This window comes from Pseudopodoces humilis, chromosome 7, assembly GCF_049639895.1.
Source record: "Pseudopodoces humilis isolate 2021_Gansu_Grassland_sample_001 chromosome 7, ASM4963989v1, whole genome shotgun sequence".
Classification (NCBI taxonomy): domain Eukaryota; kingdom Metazoa; phylum Chordata; class Aves; order Passeriformes; family Paridae; genus Pseudopodoces; species Pseudopodoces humilis.
The window spans coordinates 57,280,763-57,302,348 of record NC_142206.1 but is presented as its reverse complement, the minus strand read 5'-3'; the positions used below and the strand labels follow the sequence as shown (position 1 = coordinate 57,302,348).

Sequence of the window (21,586 nt, the reverse complement as noted above, 5' to 3'; positions counted from 1 at the left end):
TTAAAAGAATTGAAATATAACCAGGACTACAAAAAAAGGCTCCTTTGAAGTATTTTTTTTTTCTTAATTGGACTTTACAGGTTTGTTCAGGGCACTTTAGTCCCCTTTGTACTTGGCCCTATGTAAATAGACCACCCAGGGTTGTGTAACAGATTCCCAGTTCCTCTTGACAGGACTATCAGAAAAGGATTAATTGTTTTTCCCTGCAACCCAAGGGAGATTTTACTCCTGCTTAAAATGAGAGCGGGATCATGCTCTCAGTCTGTTAATAAGTGTGATGCTCATTTTTCCTTCATGTTTGTGCTACTCTGATTGATGTATTGATTTAGTAATGGACCTGCATTTCCCCATGCTGTACCTGTAGCCTGACTGTGGTAATTGAAAACCAAGAGCAGGATTTTGATATTGTCTGAGCAGCCCCTGCAGCTGGTGACCTCTGTGGGGGTGACTCCTCAGTTCCTAAAGCACAGCCTGGGTTAGTCATCCTGACTAAAACCTTTGTCAAATATTCCATATAGCCAGTGACTGAAGTTAGTGTCTACTTATTATTACTAGTTACAGAAGTACCAAGAGCAGAAGTGTCAAAAATCACTAGTTATCCTCAGGGGCCAGTGCACTTGATACTTGTGTCCTTTTCATTCTACGGTAGTGTTGATGAGTTGGTTGTTGATGGGTGGGGAGAGGCAAGGAAACAGGTAGATTTTAGCACAGTGAGGAAGTTTGTAGCTATTCAGGCAGCATTTCATTGTGGCAGTCAGCAAAGTCTCATCACTTTACACCACTGGGAGATCTGGAGCCAGATGTGTCTGTCCCACATGGGAGTTACTCTGTCCACCTGGGTTTATTTTGCTAGTCAGCCCACCTTGGTTTATTTTGCTATTCTCTTGCTCAGCACTGTTTTCAATCCAGTTAATCCTTCTTGCTCCCTCGAGCTCTGTCTGGGCAGCATCGAGCAGCCATTTCTGCAGCAGGGGAAAGGGAGATCAAATTTATCTGCTTAATACCCACTGCACTGACATTTTGTCCTCCTTGCCTGAGGCTGCCACACTGGACATGTGACTGCTGTCATGCTTATTGTTACAGTCTTCTGGCTTTTAGGGAGCTGGGCTGAAGACTTATTTTTACCTCCCTTCCCCTTTTTATCTGGAAAAGGAGATAACAGATATTTCACACTCTGTCTCTTCCTCCCCCCTCTCCTTAAAATGCTTTCAGGGCAGTCTTGGACTTCTGAACCCTGGCCCTGTGCTTGCTGGACCTTCTCTGCACTGAAGAATTTCACCTGCTCCCAGTTTTGTGTGGCCAGGACTGCAGTTGTGGGGGTACCCTCCCCCTGTGGGGTCACATCATGGCTCAGCACCACAGCAGATTGCACTGGTAGCAATCAGGGCTTCCAGCAATTGATCCCTCTGTGCGCAGGAGAGGAGCAGAAACACCACGTGGCCTCTTAAGTCTGCTGTCAGAGCAAATCCTCAGATGAATCAGAGGTGGCATTTGAGAGAGGCACGGTGACTCCAGGCCTGCTCTCAGCAGCACAGTGCTCAGGGAAGGTCAAGAGGATTCCAGCTTCCAAGTGCCTGGCTCACACCCACAGCCAGGCACTGGCTGAGCTGCCCGAAGTGCAAGGACTTCCATGGGACAGCTCTCTGACCACACCTCTTAGTGCAACTGGGCTGTGCTCTTCCCTCACCTCCTGTGACCCACTCGTGTGTGCAAGCCCTGGGTTGCTCTTGCATGGGGAAATGAGGCACATTTGTGAGCATCACCTGACAGGACTGGGGTGGAGGTTGATGAGAGCTTTGCCCAGGAGAGCAAAAGACAATTCTGGCTCAAAATGAGCAGCTTTTTATATTAAAAAAAAAAAAAAAAAAAATTTAAAAAATTGCTGGCTTCCAGTCATTAAAAATAATACAGGCATTAACAGACAGAGCCATAGAACCATCTTTCTTCTCCTTTGTTTGAGGGCTAATGACACCCCAGACCGTGGGTTTGTTTGCCTTACATAATAGGCAGCCAAACTGTTTTCAGCAGCTGCAGCATTCAGTCAAGAGATTCATGGAGGGAAGCCTTAATTAGAGTAATTGCTCTATTTATATAATGATTCCCTTTTGTCTCAGATCAAATGAATCTTTGAGAAATCTTATTTCCTTTCCAGTTAATTTCTGCCCTGTTAGTTTAGCTCATGAATCTTAATGAAGAGAAGCACCTTGGGTATCTCCTGATCTCCTGCTCTCCCTCGTTACTGGAGGAGAGGCTGTGGGGCATTAATCTCCTGTGCTGCTGCTGCTACTGCTGCTCTTTACTTTAGTACCAACGTGGGAGAAACACCAACAGGCAAATTTTAAAACCATGAACAGGGAAATCTTCCATTCTTTTAACAGTTTGACTTGACTATTACACAGCCACAATTTGAGTAGGGGCCCTGTGAGGCATGGGGTGTGATGCAGAGGAGGTGACACTGAGGTACTGCCATCATCTCTGACAGGCTGCCCTTGGGCTCCTGGCAAAATAAAATGATGAATTTTTCTTATTCTCTGTTCCCTGCCTGTATGATGGGGAATATCCTCCCTCTCTGTTGTGGGCTTGTGTTTGAAAGATGAGCTCCTGGGACACAGGCTTTCTCTCACGGGGTAAATACACCAGAGTCCTGGTGGGAACTGGTGTGTCTAAAAGGCTCTTTAGTACAAGAAAGAATGATTTCTTTCATGTCCAGATGGCTGACAGTGTGAAGGGACTGGCTGAGCAGAAAGTTGTATTTCTCTTCCTGAAGTGCAGCCTTCCTGTGACAGGATGGAGCCTTGTTAATGTTTTCCTAGAATGTGATGCAAACTCACATAATCTGTGATATTACTCATGAAATTAATTGTCCTGATGCAAATAATGCATACATCAGTTGTGTAAAGCTGATCAGGGATTCCAGTATTGAGAAAGGAGACTCGTAATTCAAGGAAATTAAAGCAAGGAAATGGCTGGTTTGTGCAAACATCCCTGCAGTGACTCCCAGGCTGTTAGACTGATTTGCAGACTCAGCCTCTGGAGACAGAGGTTGTAATGCTGCATGTGAGCAGCGCTGGAAGAGTCCACTACAGCCTTGCCTGGTGGCCTAGGAGTCCTGGAGCCCTTTCCAGCGTGGGCTGAGCTGTGGGTGAAGGGGAGGACCAGCACAGATCCCCCTCACCTGCTGCAGGCTCAGCTCCCAGGGCTGCCCCAGGTTTTCCCCAGTGGCTGGCACTGCTGTGGCAGCATTTTCTCCTTGTAACTTCACGGGCCCTCTTTGGACTAAACCCCAGCTTTTAATTTCTTGTCATGGCTTGCTGCATTTTCTCTCAGCAAAGGTTTTCAAATTATCTCGTGAAGTCATGGTTTTGGCTCGTGCCAGCAGCTGGTTTTTGCTGTGATGCTGCTGGGAGGGTTAGCTGAGGTCAGGGAGAGCCTTGCTCCAGTTTGCTGCTCAGCAAACTGGTGTAGCCCAAAGGATCCCAGTCTGAGGATGCTCCCAAGGGGATCCTTACCCTGGGAATGGGATAATTTCCCATGGCTGGATGTGGTCACAGAGCAAGGGCTTGACAGCCTGGTTCAGGTTGGAGTTTGATAGTGTTACTATTGGTTTTGCTGGGAGGCATCTTGGATTTGGGTTTCTTTTTGTTCAGGAACATCTCTGGTTTGCCTTGTTGTTGTTACTGTTAATTTTTTTTTTTTCTTTGTGTTTCTTCATTTCTTCATCTGTGTGCCAGAGGCTGAGGCTTGTGCTGCATTCATGGTTATTGTGGAAAAATAGAGATAATTAAGCATTAGGAGATGAGATCTTTCCACAAAAAACTTTCTGCTGAGCATCTCTCACTACCTGCATTGGAGGGTTGTCCTTGGAAGGACATTGAGGGCTATCAAACCTGTGAAGCAAGTGTCCAACTCCAGCCTTCCCAGGAATGCCAGCAACAGCCAACACTTTGTAGGACATTTTCCAGCTGTTTCTGAGTGCAGCCAAGGGGATCATGGGGCAGAGGAGCTACACTTCTGAAAACCTTTCCCCTGTGTGTGCAGAGGACAGTGCCTATACAGTCTTGGTACTTCACCCCTCCTGCTGCACAAGAGCCTCTCACGTGGTCAGGACAGGGGCATGGGCTGCAGGTGCTCCTTTCAGAGATGGAGGCTAAGCTGGTAATGAAGTTTTTCAGAAATCTTGAGCTCTTTGCTTTGCTGAAGTGCCATCAGACAGCAGAGGCAGCATGAGATGGTCGGCCAGATGCTGCCCTGCTGCAGCAGAGAAATGTCAGTGCTGCCTCAGGCAGGGAGGGAGCAGGATTCATGGGTTTTGGAGCCTTTGAGAAGTCATTGGAGTCCTTTGGTATTTTCTGCCTATTGGGCAACACAAACTGAAAATTCATCCATTTCTGTGTCAGTGCAATAATTCCTGGTGAATTCAAATAGTGTTTGAGAGGCTTTGTGATTCATTTTAGTGGAAGCGGGCTTCAGAAATTTCTTTCTGTCAATTTATATACATCTTGCAGCAAAGCAGGCAACTGTTCCAGTGCAGAACATCAGTGCTGTCTCTGCTGGAGTCATCATTTGCACTCCTGCTTTTCAGCCCACATAAAGACTGGAGCCTCTTCCCAGAGAAGCACTGCCCCTTCACCAGGCTGTGATGGACCTGCTGCCTCCAAAACTCACCAGGAGATTTTATGTAAGGGAGGAGCAGCCATGGCCAGCCTGTGGTTTTCCATCACAGCTCCTGGGTGCAGAGGTGTGTGTGCATCCACAGGAGCTGCCATGGTGCTGCACTGCCCAGAGCACAGAGCTGTGCTTCACATGCCACATTGCTCAGATCCCCATCCAACCTGACCTTGAGTTCTTCCAGGGATGAGGCATTCTCTGAGCAACCTGTGCCACATCTTTGCTGAAGAAGAGCAGTGTGAGTTTGACTGCCATGAACAGGGAGCCTCTTCATCCTGTGTTCATACTCTTGGTAGAGTGCATAGTCTTTAATTCACTTTCAAGGTCCTGCTAGCCTGCGTTGGGTGCTTCCAGTAGCTGGGAAACAGGCTTAGAGAGTCCTCTCCAGAGTGGTTTATGATACTGTGGGGTCACTGCAGCCCCTTGTGCTTCACAGCCCCTTGTGCTTCACAGCCCCTTGTGCTTCACAGCCCCTTGTGCTTCACAGCCCCTTGTGCTTCACAGCCCCTTGTGCTTCACAGCCCTGTTTTTACAGAGCCAGACAGGCAGCAGCACTGAGCATTGGTCAGCTCATTCCTGTTGGAGGCAAGGAATAATTCAGAGGGGTTTTGTAGAAGCCTGGTTTCAGGAGTCATCTGGCAGTGGATGAATTTGAATCCTCCACTCTTCTCCTCCTTCCTTTAGGCATCCACTGTGGGATGGATGGTGCCTAGAGTTACCCAGCTGAGGTTTCCCAATCTCTGGGCCCAGTGGACAAACCAGAGCTGGCCACTCAATTTTGAACAGTTTTGGTTTGAATGTTGTTCTACTATTTTAAACCTCAAAACAGCCCACCTTAAGGGATGGCCTTTGCCTAATCCCTGACAAAAAAGGGTGTTTTAAGCAGCCAGGGATGAATTTATGTTGGCTTTTCACTTGTTGCATTGGATGCTTTTGCTTGGTGCAGTTTTGGCATCACATGGAATACATCAAGCAAATAGGAATGCAAACACACTTTTATATCTGAACTGCTCTGGAAATGGACAGTTGGGTTCAGGTTTTGGTCTTATATGGCTGGGCATGAATGGGAACCCAAGCAAAATGTGTTGCCAGTCCTTTTCAGAGTTTGTTTGCTTTCATGATTATTTTCCCCCTTTCCATATTTAACAGAAGGTTCCTGGTGTAATGGAGGTGGTGGTAGGGCAGGAGCCAGGAGACATGTGATGTATTCCCAGATCTTTTCTCCATTTTTTTCTTACCTTTTTGGAATGTTTTGGTCTATACCACTCCCAGCACCAGCAAGCTCTGGTCCTGTTTGAGCTTTCTAGGTGTTCCAGTAATGCAAATAAGAGGTAGTGAACTGCAGATATCCATCTGTGGGGACAAAAAATTAATTTCTAGAGAAAGACAGGGCTGCCAGGAGGTTTCTGGTCTGTTTTGCAAAACACAGAAACCTAGTTCAAGACTTGCAAAGGCTTGTCTGAACCAGGTCTCTCAGAGATTCTGGCCTGACCCTTTTCTTGTTTGGAAACCAAGCTATTTCTGGGGACATCACTATCCCACAGAAATGTTGGGGAAGTCTCTTGGGAGAGAAATTGTTGAAGTTCTGCTGGTAGAAAGGGAGAACAGGCTGGAAGGGTTGGGGAGACACAGAAGTTCTTCTTGTCCTTGGGCCTGCCCCTGGAAATGCTGCATCCCCAGAGGCTGAAGAGTCCAGAGGAGGATGGGAAGAGCCCAGCTGCAGCAGCTTTGTTCCTGTCCTGGTGACTTCTTGTACAAATCTGGGTGCACTCGGCAGCTCTTTCTCCTGATGTTTTGGGTGGAATGCTGGAAAATGGTTCCACTGTGGGGAATCCTGTGGCAGCACATGACCTCAAAGGGCTCAGGGGGTCAGGGTGGAGCTGGGGGGTTTGTGCTGATGCCAGCAGAGTCTGGGGTCCTGCAAGGAGTCAGCTAAAGATGCCCCATTTTCTTTGTCCCTGTAGCCCCCTCAGAATGGGGTGCTGGGGAGAATTCTGTAAATCAGGCAGTCATCTTTCTCCTCCCCACCTTCTCACTGGATGGGGAATGACTAGGCCTTTTATCCACTTATCCTAGGGGAGTTTGTAGCTTGTGAAAGGCTCCTGAAGTCAGAATGAAGTTGGTCTCTGGCCGCACCTCCCCTTCTTTTCATTTCCCCAGTGCTGAGATGCAGCAGACTTGGCCATTCCCAAAACAGTGACCGATTGTCTGGTTTGGCTGGTTCAGCTGTTTGCTAAACATAATGCTCTTTCATCTTCCAGGAAATTGTCTGGACACCTCCACTGGAGTGCAGCTTGCTTTATGCTGCTGTTTCAATAGGCAAATAAAAGCAGCTATTTTCCCAGTTTAAACATAACCTGATTTCTCCAGTGAATTTAGAAATACTCAAGAGAAGGGGAAAGATTGTTTATTACTGAATTTTCAAGAACTGTAATCCTAAATTAACAAGCCAACCAGCTCTTTTCCTTCCTGAGGAAAAGATTCTCCTCCTCCCCTTTAAGAATATCCACAGCACTAACACTTCATAATTTTCATCAGGACCTAAAGGCACCCACCAGGGCCCTCTCACACCATCTGTGTGATGTGTGGCTTTCCTCATTGCTCCCTGGCAAGTCATGGCGCTTTGGCTGAGGTTTGAGATTTCTTTTTGCCAGCAACAGAATAAAAATGTTACAAAATGAAATCTTTTATTGGCGTTTCAGCAGCGAGAGAGTCACCTGTCTGCTCTCATCAGCTCAGGGTCAGAGGGCTCTAAAAGCCAGAGCCTTGCCTGTTTTCCTCTGTTTCCTGAGATGGCAGGAAGGGAAGCGTAGGCATCTGGCAGTGCTTCAGCAGGGAGAGGTTTAGGAAAAAGGCACAGCTCAGGACTGACTCCGGGCCAAAGCCTGGCTGGCTGCTGGGCGGCGTTTGAGAGCAAGCTGGTACTCCTGAGAAATTAACACAGAAACAAATAATGACCAAACACACTGGGCAATATCTGTAATATTGCCAATGATGCAATTCAACTTTCTTAATGTGGTAATCAAGGATTTCACCAAAAGCAGAAGGACCAGGGAGAGAAATACACCCCGACTCCTTCCTCTGGGGAGCGAGTCAAGTTCCTTGCAGGCGTTTCCATTACAAGGAACTTGAGAAGTCCAGCCAGCAACTGGGTTCAACAGGAAAGCTGAGGACAAGCTTTTGTGTGCCTGCTAATGGGTCCCTCTCCCGTGGCCGTGGCGGATGGGAGGGAACAAACAGCCCTTTCTGTTTTGCAGTTCATGACAAAGAACCCCACGATGCGGCTGGGCAGCCCCGGGCTGGGCGGCGAGAGCGCGATCCTGCGGCACCCCTACTTCAAGGAGCTGGACTGGGACCTGCTGAACCAGCGGCAGATGGAGCCTCCCTTCAGGCCCCGGATTGTACGTGGGGAGGGGGGCTGGGGAAAAGGGATCCCTCGGGATTCTTTCCTCTTTTTGGCTCTATAAGCAGATTTGTTCCCGTGAGATGGGAAAGAGGTGAAGGAAGGGAAGTGAGGCCTCTGGCCCTGGCTTGGCTGCTGGCTGGCCACCTGGTTAGCCACTTCTTTTCCCCTCCATGCTGGATTTTCAAAGACAGGTCAGTGAAAAGATGCAGATTTGTAAAAGCATTTGCAGCAGGTTAGGCACTCAAGTACCCTTTGGCTTGCCCCAAAGATAAAAGAGGGTAAGTAATCCTCATCCTGCTCACTCCACCCACCCCTCCACTGCAGGGCTGTCTCTCCCTTGTCTCTGTGTCTGTTCAGTACCCAGCACAGTGCTCCCTGCTCAGGCCACCATCAGTGGGTGCTTCAAACGGCAGAGAGGCTGCAGAGGACACAGTGCTGTCCCCAGTGGTGACCCCAGTGCTGTCCCCAGGGCTGTCGTGTGGCTTCCCTGTCTTCCAAGTTATTGCCTGGGGTGGCTTGTCTAATGCTGTGGTTACTCTGCAAGCTCTCAGTGGCAATGGTCCACCCAGTCCTGCTCCCTGAACACTGGGTGCAGGATCAGGTACCTGGGGAGGTGTGACAGCTCAAAAATAGAATCTTGAGTTGCTCCTTAGCCTGAATCAAAGGCTAAGGGAGCCTGCTTAGTCTGCCATGAGTTGGGCAGGATCTGGGAATGTTTGACTTCAATGTCAATAAATTTTATTGACCTCAATGTCAATAAAATATCTTGCTCTGGGTGCAGGAAAAACACGCGCCTCATGAAAATGTGCCACAAACCCAGTTTGTGTGTGTGCATTCTAAACAGCCCCACTCTGTGGCACACAGCAAGGAATCCAGCACCTGGAGGCCAGCCATTTGTCTTCCCACGGCCCAGTAATTCAGTATTGTGCAAGTTTAATCGCTGGCACTAGGAGGAGTGTCCTCCCCCTCCTCCCCAAAACCCAGCTGGGACACTGCAGATAAGGAGTCAGCCAGTTGGGAACGCAGCTGATAACTGCACGGGGTCTGTGCAGGCACTTGAGGGGAGGGACTGATTTATGTGCCCTGCCCTGCCATGTCTGGTCAAGGAAGCCCCCAGAGTTGCTGCCAGTTAAATTTGAGAGGGGGTTCCCTGTCAGAGACCTTCAGAGGCTGGAAAAGGCTTTGCTGTGTAAGAAGTTCTGTGGGGGCAGCTGCTCCCAGTCCAAGCCCAGAAAAGGTTCTCAGTCAGCTCAGCCTGGGTTATGGAAGGGATGGTTCAGTGCACTCAGATGCAGAACAAGGGTCAAGCAGATGATACACACTTTTGATGTGTCTTTCCTTTGTGTTTTCCATTTGACAGAAATCCAAAGATGACGTGAGCAACTTCGATCCAGATTTTATAAAAGAGGAGCCCATCCTGACCCCCATTGAAGAGGGGATCCTTCCAATGATAAACCAAGATGAATTTAGAAACTTTTCATTCACCAGCCCAGAACTGCAGCAGTAGTTGTGGCTCTGGAGAAAGGTTGCTGAGAGGACTGGGAGGAAATTAAATGAAAACCAAGTTTACCAGTAATTTCATTCTCAAGGAATAGCAGTGCACTGACTTGCACGATACAGCAGCACCACTGTCAATGTTACCTTAATGTGAAATTGAAACCTTCCTGTGTTTGTAGGACTTCTGCAGCTCTTGGATCAAATATTGACAGGGGTGGAACAAACATGATATTGTAAATAGCTGATGCAGACAGAGCATTGGACGCTGAGCTGGTTGGCTCAGCCTGAATGTCACCGCTTGCAGTGGATTCGAGGAGTTGGCATGAGCATGAAACAAGTGTCTTGCAGCCCTGAGCCAAACAGACTTGTTACAATGCTGATTGTTTGCAAGACTCTTTTGAGGAGTCCCAGCACTGCCCAGTGTTTTGGAGACGTGATCCAACATCCCGTGGCCTGACTGAACCAGATGTTCCTACTGACTTTACCTGTTTCCTGCAGTATTTATTTCTTTCCAAAGCACAAATAGCTCTCTGACACTGGGTTCCCATGTGAAATATTTCATTGTGCTGACTAGCAGAAGAAAAAACAAAACAAATGCCCTGTGCCCCACACAGATTCTTCCAAATCAAAGGGAAGTCATGTGCTTGTAGTGTTCTACTCTTTGTGCGTGTTGAAAAGTTTTAGTGTTTGCATTCTGTGAAATGCCTTTTTACATCATGCGTCTTCAATGCTCCTTTCTTTGCCTCCCAGCTATTTTCAACTATAATGTAACTTGTTGTACTGTTTATTTAGGCCCTTTCTATTTAATTATGTTACACAGAGCCCCTTTTGTGGGTTTAGTGCCTCATTAAAATTTTGATCCAAAGTGGTAGCACTTAAATGATTTGTAGCATTATTGCAATGGGAGTTGCAGAGCTGGCCAGCTGCTTAAAAGCTGAGTTGTCAACCAACAGGTAACACAAAAGGACAGCTTTTCTCCCATGAGAGTGCTAAACCTTATCTAAAGATACAGAGTGACTTGGTTTGGTTTGGATTTAAGAGCTCATTACTCACAGGGCACTTCTTATTGGTTGCATCCTCAAGCTTCTGCCACAGGCAGACTGAGATGATTTTTCAGTGCAGATTTCAGAACCCAGATGCTCTGGGAGATGTTTCTGTGCTTTTTCCTGTTCTCCTGGAAGCTGGATGATTTTTCTGTAGCTCCTTGGCATACCTTTGCACTCTTTGCTGGGCTTGAAGCTGTATGACAGGTTTGTAGCCTCTTCCTTGGGGAGATAGGAGTTCATGGAGAAGGAAAAGCATTTCTAACGACTTCCAAAATGGATGATGTTTGTATAGGGCTCCTCACATGCTTTAACTTGAGAGAAGGGTGAGGTGCAGCAGAGAGGAACAGTTCTGCACAGACCTTGCCCCACTGCAGCTGTGGAGGTTGTGGAGGGGAGCAGGAGCCTTGGGCATGGTAATTACAGAGGTACAACCCCCATTACAGCACAGACCCCTGGTCTGTACGTGCTCACCTGCTGTGAGACCAAGTTACAAAGATGAAATCAAAGCTGAGGTGTACATGCAATAATTATTCCTTCCCACTCCAGTCCCCTCTACTCGACTGAGTCACTTCTACTTCTAAAGCATCTCTGAACTGTCTGACAGGTGGGGCAGAGGCTCAGTTACCCTTGGACTCGTCTTTGTAGCTGTGTGTTCTACCAGTTCTCTCTCCTTCTTTCCTGTTTCTCCTGTTCCAGTAAGCTTCATCCTCTGATCTCCCTGCCTTTCCATGGGCACCTTTTGGCCACATTGCAGCCCATCCCTTTGCTGGTGTGTAGATACTCAGCTCCTCAAAAGCAGGGCAAGGGAGGAAGAAGGACAGTAAGTATTGTGTAAGTGAGGGAAAAGTAGCAGATTTCCAGAAAAATGATCCAAGAACCAGCTGTGCAGGCTGGCTTGAGTTGCTTTCCCAGATGGGAAGAAGCAGGACAAGGATGGATGCACTTGCATGAGGTGGCACCTTGTTCAGATGTGAGATGATAGTGTTCACCCATCTGGTGCAGACATGACCCAAGGGAATTCCTCACTCCAATTCCTACTCGGTTTCATGGGATTACAACTGCAGCAGTGCTTCCTTGGCAAGATGTAGGTGCAGCTAAGTTGGCCACCAAGGGTGGGAGCCCCAAAACTGTCTGAATTTTGTGTTAGTGGCTTTTTGGCTCTCCCACTCTCAAGGATTGTGAGCAGCTTCTCGTTCCCTGATGGTCAGTGCTGGAGAACAGTAATATACCTTTTTTTTGCCAGCACAGTGGTATCATCCCAGGGTTTCATTGGTTGTGTTATTCCTTGGGGCTCAGGAGACCTTATGGAATAGTTCCTGCTGGAGCAGCTACTGTCACAGTGTTGTCTTTAGCATCAAAATATGATACCATTTCCATGGTGCCAAGACCTGAGAGTTTACATTGCTGACAGCATGAAGAATGTGCAGTAGTCACCTTTGGAGAGCTTTATTGGTGTGTCAGTATCATATAATATTTCATATCAATACCCACCAATCTGTGTCCTGGAAGCTTGGAGAGTGGGAACTAAGTCACCTCTGGAGGTGGTCTATCAGGATTGTTGAGAACTGCAAAACAGAAAGCTTGTACATCTCTGGAGGATCTAAGATGGTATTTTGGGGAGCAGGAAAGCTCTCACTGTGGCCAGCCAATACCTGCTGTGGCCCAGGGCTTGTTGGCTTAATGGGGCAAGGTTCAATGACAAAGGGAGATTTTCTCTCAGCTTCACTTTTCATTGATTTGAAGTGGCATCAGGGTCACTGCACCCTCCCATCACCCTTGGTGAAAATTCATGGGCAAATCTGTGATTGGAGCCTAAGGTTCTGCTATATAGGAATTTTATTGAATTTCGAAGTTTTCACCTGGATCCTGATTTGTAATTTAGGGTAGCTCTTCCCCTCCATTGCCTGCCTGGAACTCATATGTCTGTGTAATGCTTTCAGCCACTGGAGTCAGCAGATCCTGAGTCAGCCACATTTGGCCAAGATCCCTGAACTCTCCCATACTTTTTATGAGGAGCTGCCATTTCAGTTGTGAGACTCTGTCAGCAGCATGGATGAAGATCAGCTCAATAAAAAGTATCAATGCAATAGCTTTGCTTTTGAAAAAGCTGGATTAGTGTTTGCACTGCCATTGAATATGTAAAGAAATACTGATTTATTAAAGAAAAAATCAAGCAAGGGTACCAAAAAAGTGTGAGAGTTTTCCAGGAGCTACCCTGCCAGCTTTTTTGGCTTCATTGCTTGCCTCAGTGGATGCAAGATGGTTTTAGTCTATTAATTTGCTTCTGGCTTTAGAGGTATATTAAGCTGGCAGCCACAAGTTTGTAAGGTTTAAAGCATAAAATGCTTGTATTCACTCCAGTGTGAAAACTGGCAATTGAGCAAATTGTAATTAGTTCCCTTTGCACTGCTTTTAGTGCTTGCATGAAAAAAGAAGATCCCTTTGATGTCTGTAAATTTGTGTTTGGTGCAATCCTTTCATTTTCAAAGAGGTTCATGAAATCTAGCTATAAAATTCAGTGGCCTACATCTCCTTCAAGGCCTTAGAAAGTTGAGGGTAAGAAGCAGATGGTCTGGGATGAAGAGATGAAAATCAACTTGCAACTACTCATGCTGGTTGTGCTGACAAAGACATTGTTTTTAATACCTCTGCTTGATAGGCAGTGGAAAAAATCTCACAGACTTCCAGTGCCCAAGGGATCTTAAGGTAAAAAATTAAATTCTGACTGCTGGCTGAGGATGCTTTGAATGCATTCTCAAGGACTGGGGCAGGTTCCTCACTCCTTGTGAAGTCCTAAATGGTTTGCAGCAGTAGTTTTTCCATTGGAGCTGCGTGCTCCTCGTACAGAAGCTGCTCTTCCTCCAGTCACATTGGAGAGTGGCTCCGGTGGTTGTGGTATGGCAATGGACTCAATTAGCAAAGCCCAGAGCAGTGAAGAGGAAAACATGTCTGGGATCATCTGCTCTGTCCCTTGGCCAGAAAGGAAAGAGCTGTTCACTGCTGCCTGCTCTCCCTCCGTTTGTTCAGCTGCTCAAGCGTGTAGCCAGAAGGTTTCTGCTCCTCCCCAGGGAGACCATTTCACAGCTTTTACAACCCTTCCCGCTAAGTAAATGTCCTGATATTTGGAAATGACGTGAATGAGATGAAAATCTGTCTTATCATGCCATTAGGATTCTCATTGGAAGCTGCAAGTCAGGGTTTGTATTACTAAATATATACAGGGCTGCCAAACCAAAGCATTCAGAAATGATGAGTCAGGTTGTCTGAAAAGCACAGCTCACTCAGGAATCAAGAGCTTTCCAAAACAATAAATGTCAAAGTCCTTTTCTTTCTTTTTTTTATTCCCTTTATTTTTTATTTTTTTTAACATCTGTATTACGAATATTTTGGATCCTGACTTTCGCTTCTCCACATCAATAGGAGCTGGAATGTTGTGCAATTACAATTTTTTTAGATGAAAGCTGAGGTCTGTGAATTGATGTGAAGCCAGGCATTGGAGCATGGAGAAAAATGCCAAACACCAAGAGGTGGGTGATAAAACTGTGAGCAGGCATGGGGCTTATGTATTTTTCCATCTCTTCCTATTGTTTATGTACAGTGACCACAGTGTGGTCCCTTGTCTCCAAACCCACAGGGCAGGGCACGCAGAAAGCACGGGAGTGAGGAGGGAGAAGAGGGGAAGGCTGGGGAAGGCATTTATGTGCTGTGTAGTCACTGTGTGTAGGGCTTGTCCAGCAGCATTTCTGAACACGTGCATCAGCCCTTGCGCAAGCCTGTCACCTTCTGCATCCCACACTGCCCGTCCTGCCCTCCCTGGGCACAGCACATCATCCCTCAGGCTGCCACAGGCTGGAAGTACCCTGCTGATGGAGCCAGGGCTGAAGGAAAAGAGGGAGGTCACAAAGCATGGGAAGAGAGCGGTGTTGGTGTTTGGCAACCTTGGCATCTTCTCATGGTGTCCCAGTGATGTCCATATACCTGACTGGCAGCTGAGGGAGAAGGCCAGGCTGTCTCCCCTCTCACCCCTTTAGTAGAAGCTAAAAAAGAGAGGAGGGAGGGCAGTGAGCTCAAGAAATGGAGTTACAGCTCTGGGTTGTGACTGAGAAGATTCACTGTATTTTAGAGGTGCCTCAAGCCACTTGCAGGCAGCAAAGACAGGCAAGAATCATCATTTCTGTCCCATCCACACTGGGGACGACCCTCCATGAGAGCAGCTGGAGCGAAGAGACTTGGGCAGCACAGGTCTCAGGGATGTGGGACTTAGAAGGCATTGTGGCAAAAGGCTGCCAAGCAGAATTGGTTCATCACCAAACACTTTCATCTCAAGAAAGAAGCTTGAAACGAGTTTGGGTCAGACAAAGACAGTCTTCCCTGTGTGGGCTCCCCCAGGGCATGTGTCAGTGTGAAGTTAGCCCTGAAATGGTTTTAACTTGCCCATGGTGTCAGTTCTGCTCCAGCTCTCAGCTCCCACAACTGTTGTTGGCAGCAGGTCTTAGAAAAGTGGAGTTGAGAGATTTTAGCAGTGAGTTGAGGATTGCTCAAAACTGGTGACTCAGTTCCTTCAGTGCCTCCTTCCAGTGAGGGGGTTTATTCATCACCTGGCTTCTCATTTCCAATCATTTAATGTGGACTGGGGTCAGGGCTCAGTCTTTCTACAACAGTGACAACTAAAGCTGCATTTCTTCTTAAATGGAACCTCACTTGATTCCAGGAACAGGATCTCCAGATCTTCAAACCACTGCAACGACTCCAATGCCACACTATAACCACCACATCTGCCAAGAGAAGAACATTGCAGGAGTTGTTAATGAGCCCTTTTTGGAGACTGGCCGAGTGAGAAGCAATTTCATGTATCTCTATCTTATCTGCTGCTAGACCCAGTCGGGAAGCAGTTCCAGACCTCCCAGTCATTACAGGCCTGTCTGCTGCCCAGAGATGCCTCCTGCACAAAAGTCTGGCTATTTTTTTCCTAAATGCTGTCTGGAAGAAACAGGGTATCAAGAGCTTTGTTAGGGATTGGTGCTAGCTGCAGTTTTCTTCTGAACTGAGACATGTCAGTGTCATGTTTATCCCAAGAATGGGGTTGTTGGGTCTGCAGATTATTCTGGCCAGGTCTCCCCCAGCTTCTGGGATGTTGCTGTCTCCCCACTTTGGAACAATGGCGGCACCATCAGTAGCTCAAACCTGACTGAGGCAAGAAGGCAGCATCACAGGTGAGTATTTCACCTGGAATTGAGTCATCATTATTTTTAAGCTCTGTGAAGGGCTTGATCTGAGGTATTGTTATCTGACAGACATATCTGGACATGTTGCTCTCCTTGGGGCAGCATTTTTGCTTGCCTCTTCTCAGGCCTTTTATTCTCATTCATCACCAACCCTTTCTCCAAGGGGGAGGGCTGGGTGGTGGTTTTGAACAGCTTGGTGCTTCTGCCACTTCCCTGGACAGTGGGGAAAAGCTTCCTCCAGCTGCCTGAGGAAATGGGTCAGTGAGCCCTATGTCACAGGATAGTGTTCCCTTTCAAATGCTAATCTCTGTAGTTTCAAACCAAATTTTAACTGGAGAAAAAAGGCAGGTGGGACCTTTAAGCATGTTCAGCTAGGCCTGGACTTCAGCAAAGTCCCTGCACTTGTGGGAACCTTCATCCCAATTTTCACCAGGGCTCCCTGCAGACCCATGGAAATTGCCACATAGAGCCTGTGTCTAAATTAAACCTTGGCAACCAAAGGCTCTTTTGTTTCTGCTTACAATGAGCAAGAGTTTCCTCTGCCAGAGGAATGCCAGTTTGGGATGTCTTCTCTCATCTATTACCCCAACTCCTTTAATTTTCCTTCCAGTGCACCAATTTACCATGGCCCCAGGTCTCCTGCACGCACAATGGGGACTTTGCTGGTGCCCATCTGGTGAAGATGTTGTAACCCAAAATGGGGCTGTCTCTCAGATATTTTGGTGGAGTCTGGTAGTTTGTCTGACATGGAAAATCCCCAAGCTGCAATCAGTGCCTGGGATGCTTGAGTGGAAAATGACAAAATTATAGCATAGTTCATCTCCCCACAGTCAATTACTCTGCCTACACATAGTCTGGAGCAGTCAGGGTGACTGTAAAGGTATCCAGCCTTTCTTCTGGCTCCATGGCCTCCATGTACTTGGTTAAACATAGGGGAAACAAAGCACCCACAACCTAACAATTGTTAGAGGTGGGTGCTCCTCAGTTCCTCTGAGAGCATCCTGGGCAAAGAGCCATCGAGCTCCTCTTCCCTCCCATTTAGCCAGGTGTGGGCAGAGGGGGTGGATGGATGGATGGATGGATGGATGGATGGATGGATGGATGGATGGATGGATGGATGGATGGGTGGATGGATGGATGGGTGGATGGATGCCCTCTCCTCTCAGCAAGAGGGGATGTGTCTGCTGAGACAGAGGGAGGTACCAGGAAGCCTGGTGGTGGTGGCCAAATTTTCAGGGTGACTTTGATGTAGATATCTCACAGTTTTGGTGGAGCGTGACTGTTTCCCAAGGCCTCCTCCAGTGCTGATTTAGGGCCCTAACAAGTGGGTTTGGAGCACCTGGAGTTCCACACCAGGCACGTGGCCCATGGTATCCTGCCTTGGAGACTGGTTCCTAGGCAGAGACAAGGCATGACCAAGGAGTTGCCTGGAGCTACCCAGGCCTGGAGTGAAAGCCTTAATGCAGAAAGCTCATTAGTGCCCAGCTGGGCTGGAAGAGGCACTTGAGGTTACTTAAGGACTTTGCCTTAGTCCTTCACCCACCTGTGCACTCAGGCTGGGGCCATGGTGAGCAGCTCCTGGGGGAGTGGAGCCTACCTGGTGTGCAGGACCTTGGGCTTGGGCAATGTAGGAAAAGGCACCTGAGACAGGAATCAGGAAGCTTCTTTTAAGCACTGAATCATAGAATATCCTGAGTTGTTTGAACCCACAAGGATCATTGAGTCCAACTCCTTGTCCTGCACAGGACCACCCTCATTTAGACAATATTTAAATGAGCATTCTAGTTGAGAAAGAGTAATTGAACCCTAAGCTGTTGTTGGTGCCTAGACCCTCCCCTGCTCCTTGCTCCCAGCCTTTCCCCCCTGGGCACTGCTGCCCCTGAGACAGTTGTTTATGGAGTGATGACCACAGGCAGCAGGAGCTCTGTGCTGATTTAGGGTCATCAGGAAAAGGTCACAGAGGCAACATCTAAACTTCTAAATCTTGGTGTCCACCGAGACAGAAAGCAGGGTTTTCCAGCTTGTTTTTATGACCATCATAAACTAAACCCAGTATCTTCCTGAGACAGGGTACAAGACAAGCCTGCAACAAACCCGAGAAGAGATTTTCTTTTAATTGCTGTTGTAGGACAGTAGAGATGAAAAACCAAATGTCCAAGGGAATAGGAGCCCTCATCCCCTGATTAGCTACATATAATGAGATGGAAAGCTAATCTATCATATTTAGAATCAGTCGATTAGAGGGTTAGGGTTATAGATGCATTTAGCTTTAGCGCTAGGGAGATATTTAAACCACATACTGTACTTAGTCATTACCATGCTAAGTGATAGTAGATGCAGGTCACCCTATATATGGGCCATGGTAATCAGCTTGAAGTATTACTAATTAAGCCTTTTCACCTTTGGGCTCCCTTCCATGCCACCATGAGCATGAAATGGGCCATTGAGGTCACGGTGAGATGCTCCTTAAAACCCAACACCCAGTGTTTATGGTGAAGTGGAGGGTGATTTGGACTTTCTAGTTCTGTCTCTGCTGCGTGGAGAGAGCTGTAAGAGCACAGCTCTTGTTTTAATGATGTATTTTGCTTCTGAGTCTCAAGATGCCAGCTGGGCACTGCCAGCCCTTCACTTGCCTGGCATTATTTGAAGCCCACAAATTATCCAGGTAAATAAACCACATCAAAGTGAACGTGGCTCTGACATCTCACTCCTGGCAATCCTCAGTCGTGTTTTCAGAGGAAGTCAATAAAAGCTACAAAGACTGTAGTTGCTCTGGAAAGCAGCTTATGTGATTAGGCAGAAGGTCAAAAATAGAAAAACCCACAAAGGAAGGGCTGAAAAATTGTGGGTGTGATGCAGTGATGCCCAGCAATGGCTTCACTCCCTCCCTCCCCATACCCTGAGACTCAAGTGGGTGTCCAAGGTCCTCAGCTGGCTCTGACACCGGCCCCTTCTCTTCAGATTTCGTGGTTCCCTCTGGCCAAAAGCTCTTGATGACTTTATATTAATATGCAGTTGCATCTGCCTTTAGGACTTTGCTGTGTCAGGATGGTGGCAGAGCCATGGGCCACCTTGCTGCAGAGGGCAGGGGAACAGGGAGGTTTCCAGTGCCTCCCAGCCCAGGAGAAAGGCAAGGCAGGCAGTGGAAATGGGGGTGCAATGACTGGTTTCTCACCAGCCCAAGGGGAACAACTGTTTTGGAGCAGCTTTTCTCTGACAGTGTTACTGAGACATTTCCTGGGAACACTCAGGCTCTGCTTTCATAGAAGCACAGAATATCCTGAGTTGAGAGGGACCCACAAGGATCATCCACGTCCAACTCCTGGTCCTGCACAGGACAACCCCAAGAATCCCACCATGTGCCTGAGAGCCTTGTCCAAATGTTTCTTGAGCCCTGTCAGGCTTGGGGCTGAGAGACAACCACCCTACCCTTAAACCTTCCCCTCCCCATCCTTTCTTCAGAGGATAATTGCTCCATTTCTGCCTTCATTTCTGGTCTCCCGGGAATCCGAGTAAGATCCTCTTGCTCGTGATGGGTAAAGCTGAATACATGTCCATAGCAGCCCTTTCCAGGCACTTCAAACCCTTCAACCCCATCCCTCTGGGGCAAGTCTGCGAGATGGAAGGAGCTGGTACAGAGGGCTTAGACAGGGATTCTGGTGTTCTGTCCCAGGAGCTGGTGCTGCTCACCAGCTACTGGAAAAGGTCTTAATTTTGGCATGCCCTGTGACCAGGAAACGATTTGAAATCAGCTGGTGAAGATCCCCCAGGGAAAGCTGGCAGGTTTGGGGCTGATGGAGACCTGCCCCAGGGAGGTGGAGTGGGGATGATGCAATGAGCCACAGCTCTTGCACTGCCAGGACTGGGGCGTGGGCAGGGAAAGTGTCCGTGGTGTCCGGAGCTGGCACTGGGCAGTCAGGGTGCTGTGACATGGCAGCAGCTCTTCTCCAGGCTCTGGAGGGGCAGCCAAAGCTATTGGCTTTCTTGGTAGGTCCCTGGTGTTTTGCTACCTGTGTTCCCAAGGGCCAGGGACACTGTAAGTGGAGCACAGAACCTTGGTGTAGAGTTAAATTAGCAGCAAGTGCCCATAGCAAGAGGCCTGTGACAAACACCCCATGTTTTCATGGAATCACAGAATGGTTTGGGTTGGAAGGGACCTTGAGGATCATCTTATTCCAAACCCTCTGCCATGGGCTGGAACACCTTCTGCTCAACCAGGTTGCTCCAACCCCCATCCAACCCCAATGATATTTCACTTATGCTGATGGGGAAGCACTTTTGTCCCATGAACTGTGCTCTCCAGCAGCAGTAAAATCTAGTGTTTGTTTTTGTCCCCCTAATTCTTAGCCAGGTCTTTGAAGACTTTCCATCTGGCCTTGTTAGCAGGTCATGTTCAGCTGCACTTTGGCACTTGCAGGTTGGTCAATCACTGGACAAGTCTTTGCGAATCTGTGTTCAGCCAAGCCAGCCCACAGACACGCCTCTCTCTGTACCCGCAGGATCTGTTCATTGTCTTACTCATCCTCCTCCTTTTGTCTTTTTGCCCATCTGTGATCCCCTGCTGCAGCTTCAGCTCCCGATTTGGGGAGGAGCAGCATTGTACCAAGGAAATATTATCAATGTGACCTCTGAAAAGTTGATTTTATCACTCTTTGAGTCTGTTTTGTTTTGGGAGGGTTATTTGTTGTTCATTCACCCGGCTTGCTGAGCCACTCCGCTGCTCAGTCAGCACTTGGAGGTGGTGTAAAGAAGCACAGCTCTGCCCAGCTGGATATGCTGGGATGGCTTTGCTGTGGTGTGAGCAGTGTTGCCATTGGTTTGAATGTCAGTTTTGGTGGTGGCATGGCCACCTCTCCATCCCTGGTGGGGAGGGCAGTGCTTCCCCTTGCTCATAACAATAGTGGGGCCAGACACTCTCTCCTGTTCCACGGAAAGACACAGGCACTCTGAGCACAGGGAGTTGTTCCTACTCTTCCCCATAGGATCCACCACCATTTTTGTTGTCTGTTTTTCCCATGAACTTTGCCAGTTTTCCACAGGCACCAGAGGTGTCCTGCCAGCCTTCCTCTGAGCCACAGCCCATCTGTGATAGCCCATGAGCAAAAGGGCTGAAACTGTGGGGGTCCTGCATGTCAGAGAGCCTCAGCTGGCATCTGTCTCTGCTTGGAAAGATGAAGATCTGTCTCCCAGCTGGATATTGTGGAAGAGCAGCCAAGCCCAGGGTGAGAGGGTGGAGCCAGAGGGAACCGTACCTGTGGTTTAGATATGGGGTGAGAGCCTGGATTTACAGAAGTAAACTTTGGGTCACATTTTTGGGACGTTCTGGGGTTGGGTTGGTATTTGTTTTCATACATTGAAGCTCTAGGTCTCATCAAGAGGCCTGGATTTCTGAAGGTGGGTGCTCAGCCTGGACTCCAGGCCTGTATCCCTGGTGATGGCAATGTGACCTGTCTGTGACCTGAAACTCCACTGGTTTTCCAAAGCCTGAGCACATTGTGTGACCCCTCCCAGTGCATCCCATGGGAAGAGAGTGAGTGAGCCCTCTCCTGACTACCTGCTGCAGGGATTTAGGGGGTAAAAAAAGGCAATAGCCATGGGGGGCACTGACCCAGCTGCCAAGCCCAGGAATGAGGAGGTGTGACCATGGTGGGGGTGGACCCTGGTGCTGTGAAATGAGGACTAAAGGCAGACCTGCTCTCAAGTCACAAGTAACACAGGCTGTGGGGCATTCAGTTGCCTCTTGG

At 48.1% G+C, this 21,586-nt stretch overlaps 1 protein-coding gene across 2 annotated transcripts in view; it reads left to right on the top strand.

Annotated features, from left to right (window-relative positions):
• Positions 1-10,436, top strand: part of PRKCH (protein kinase C eta) — a 113,081-nt gene extending 102,645 nt beyond the window's left edge. For both annotated transcript variants that reach the window (XM_005520049.3, XM_088057738.1), the window contains exons 13-14: positions 7,926-8,069; positions 9,435-10,436. In XM_005520049.3, coding sequence (XP_005520106.2) covers positions 7,926-8,069; positions 9,435-9,581 — 291 coding nt within the window. In that variant the 3' untranslated portion in view covers positions 9,582-10,436. The remainder of the gene's footprint in view (positions 1-7,925; positions 8,070-9,434) is intronic.
• The last annotated feature ends 11,150 nt before the right edge of the window (positions 10,437-21,586 follow it).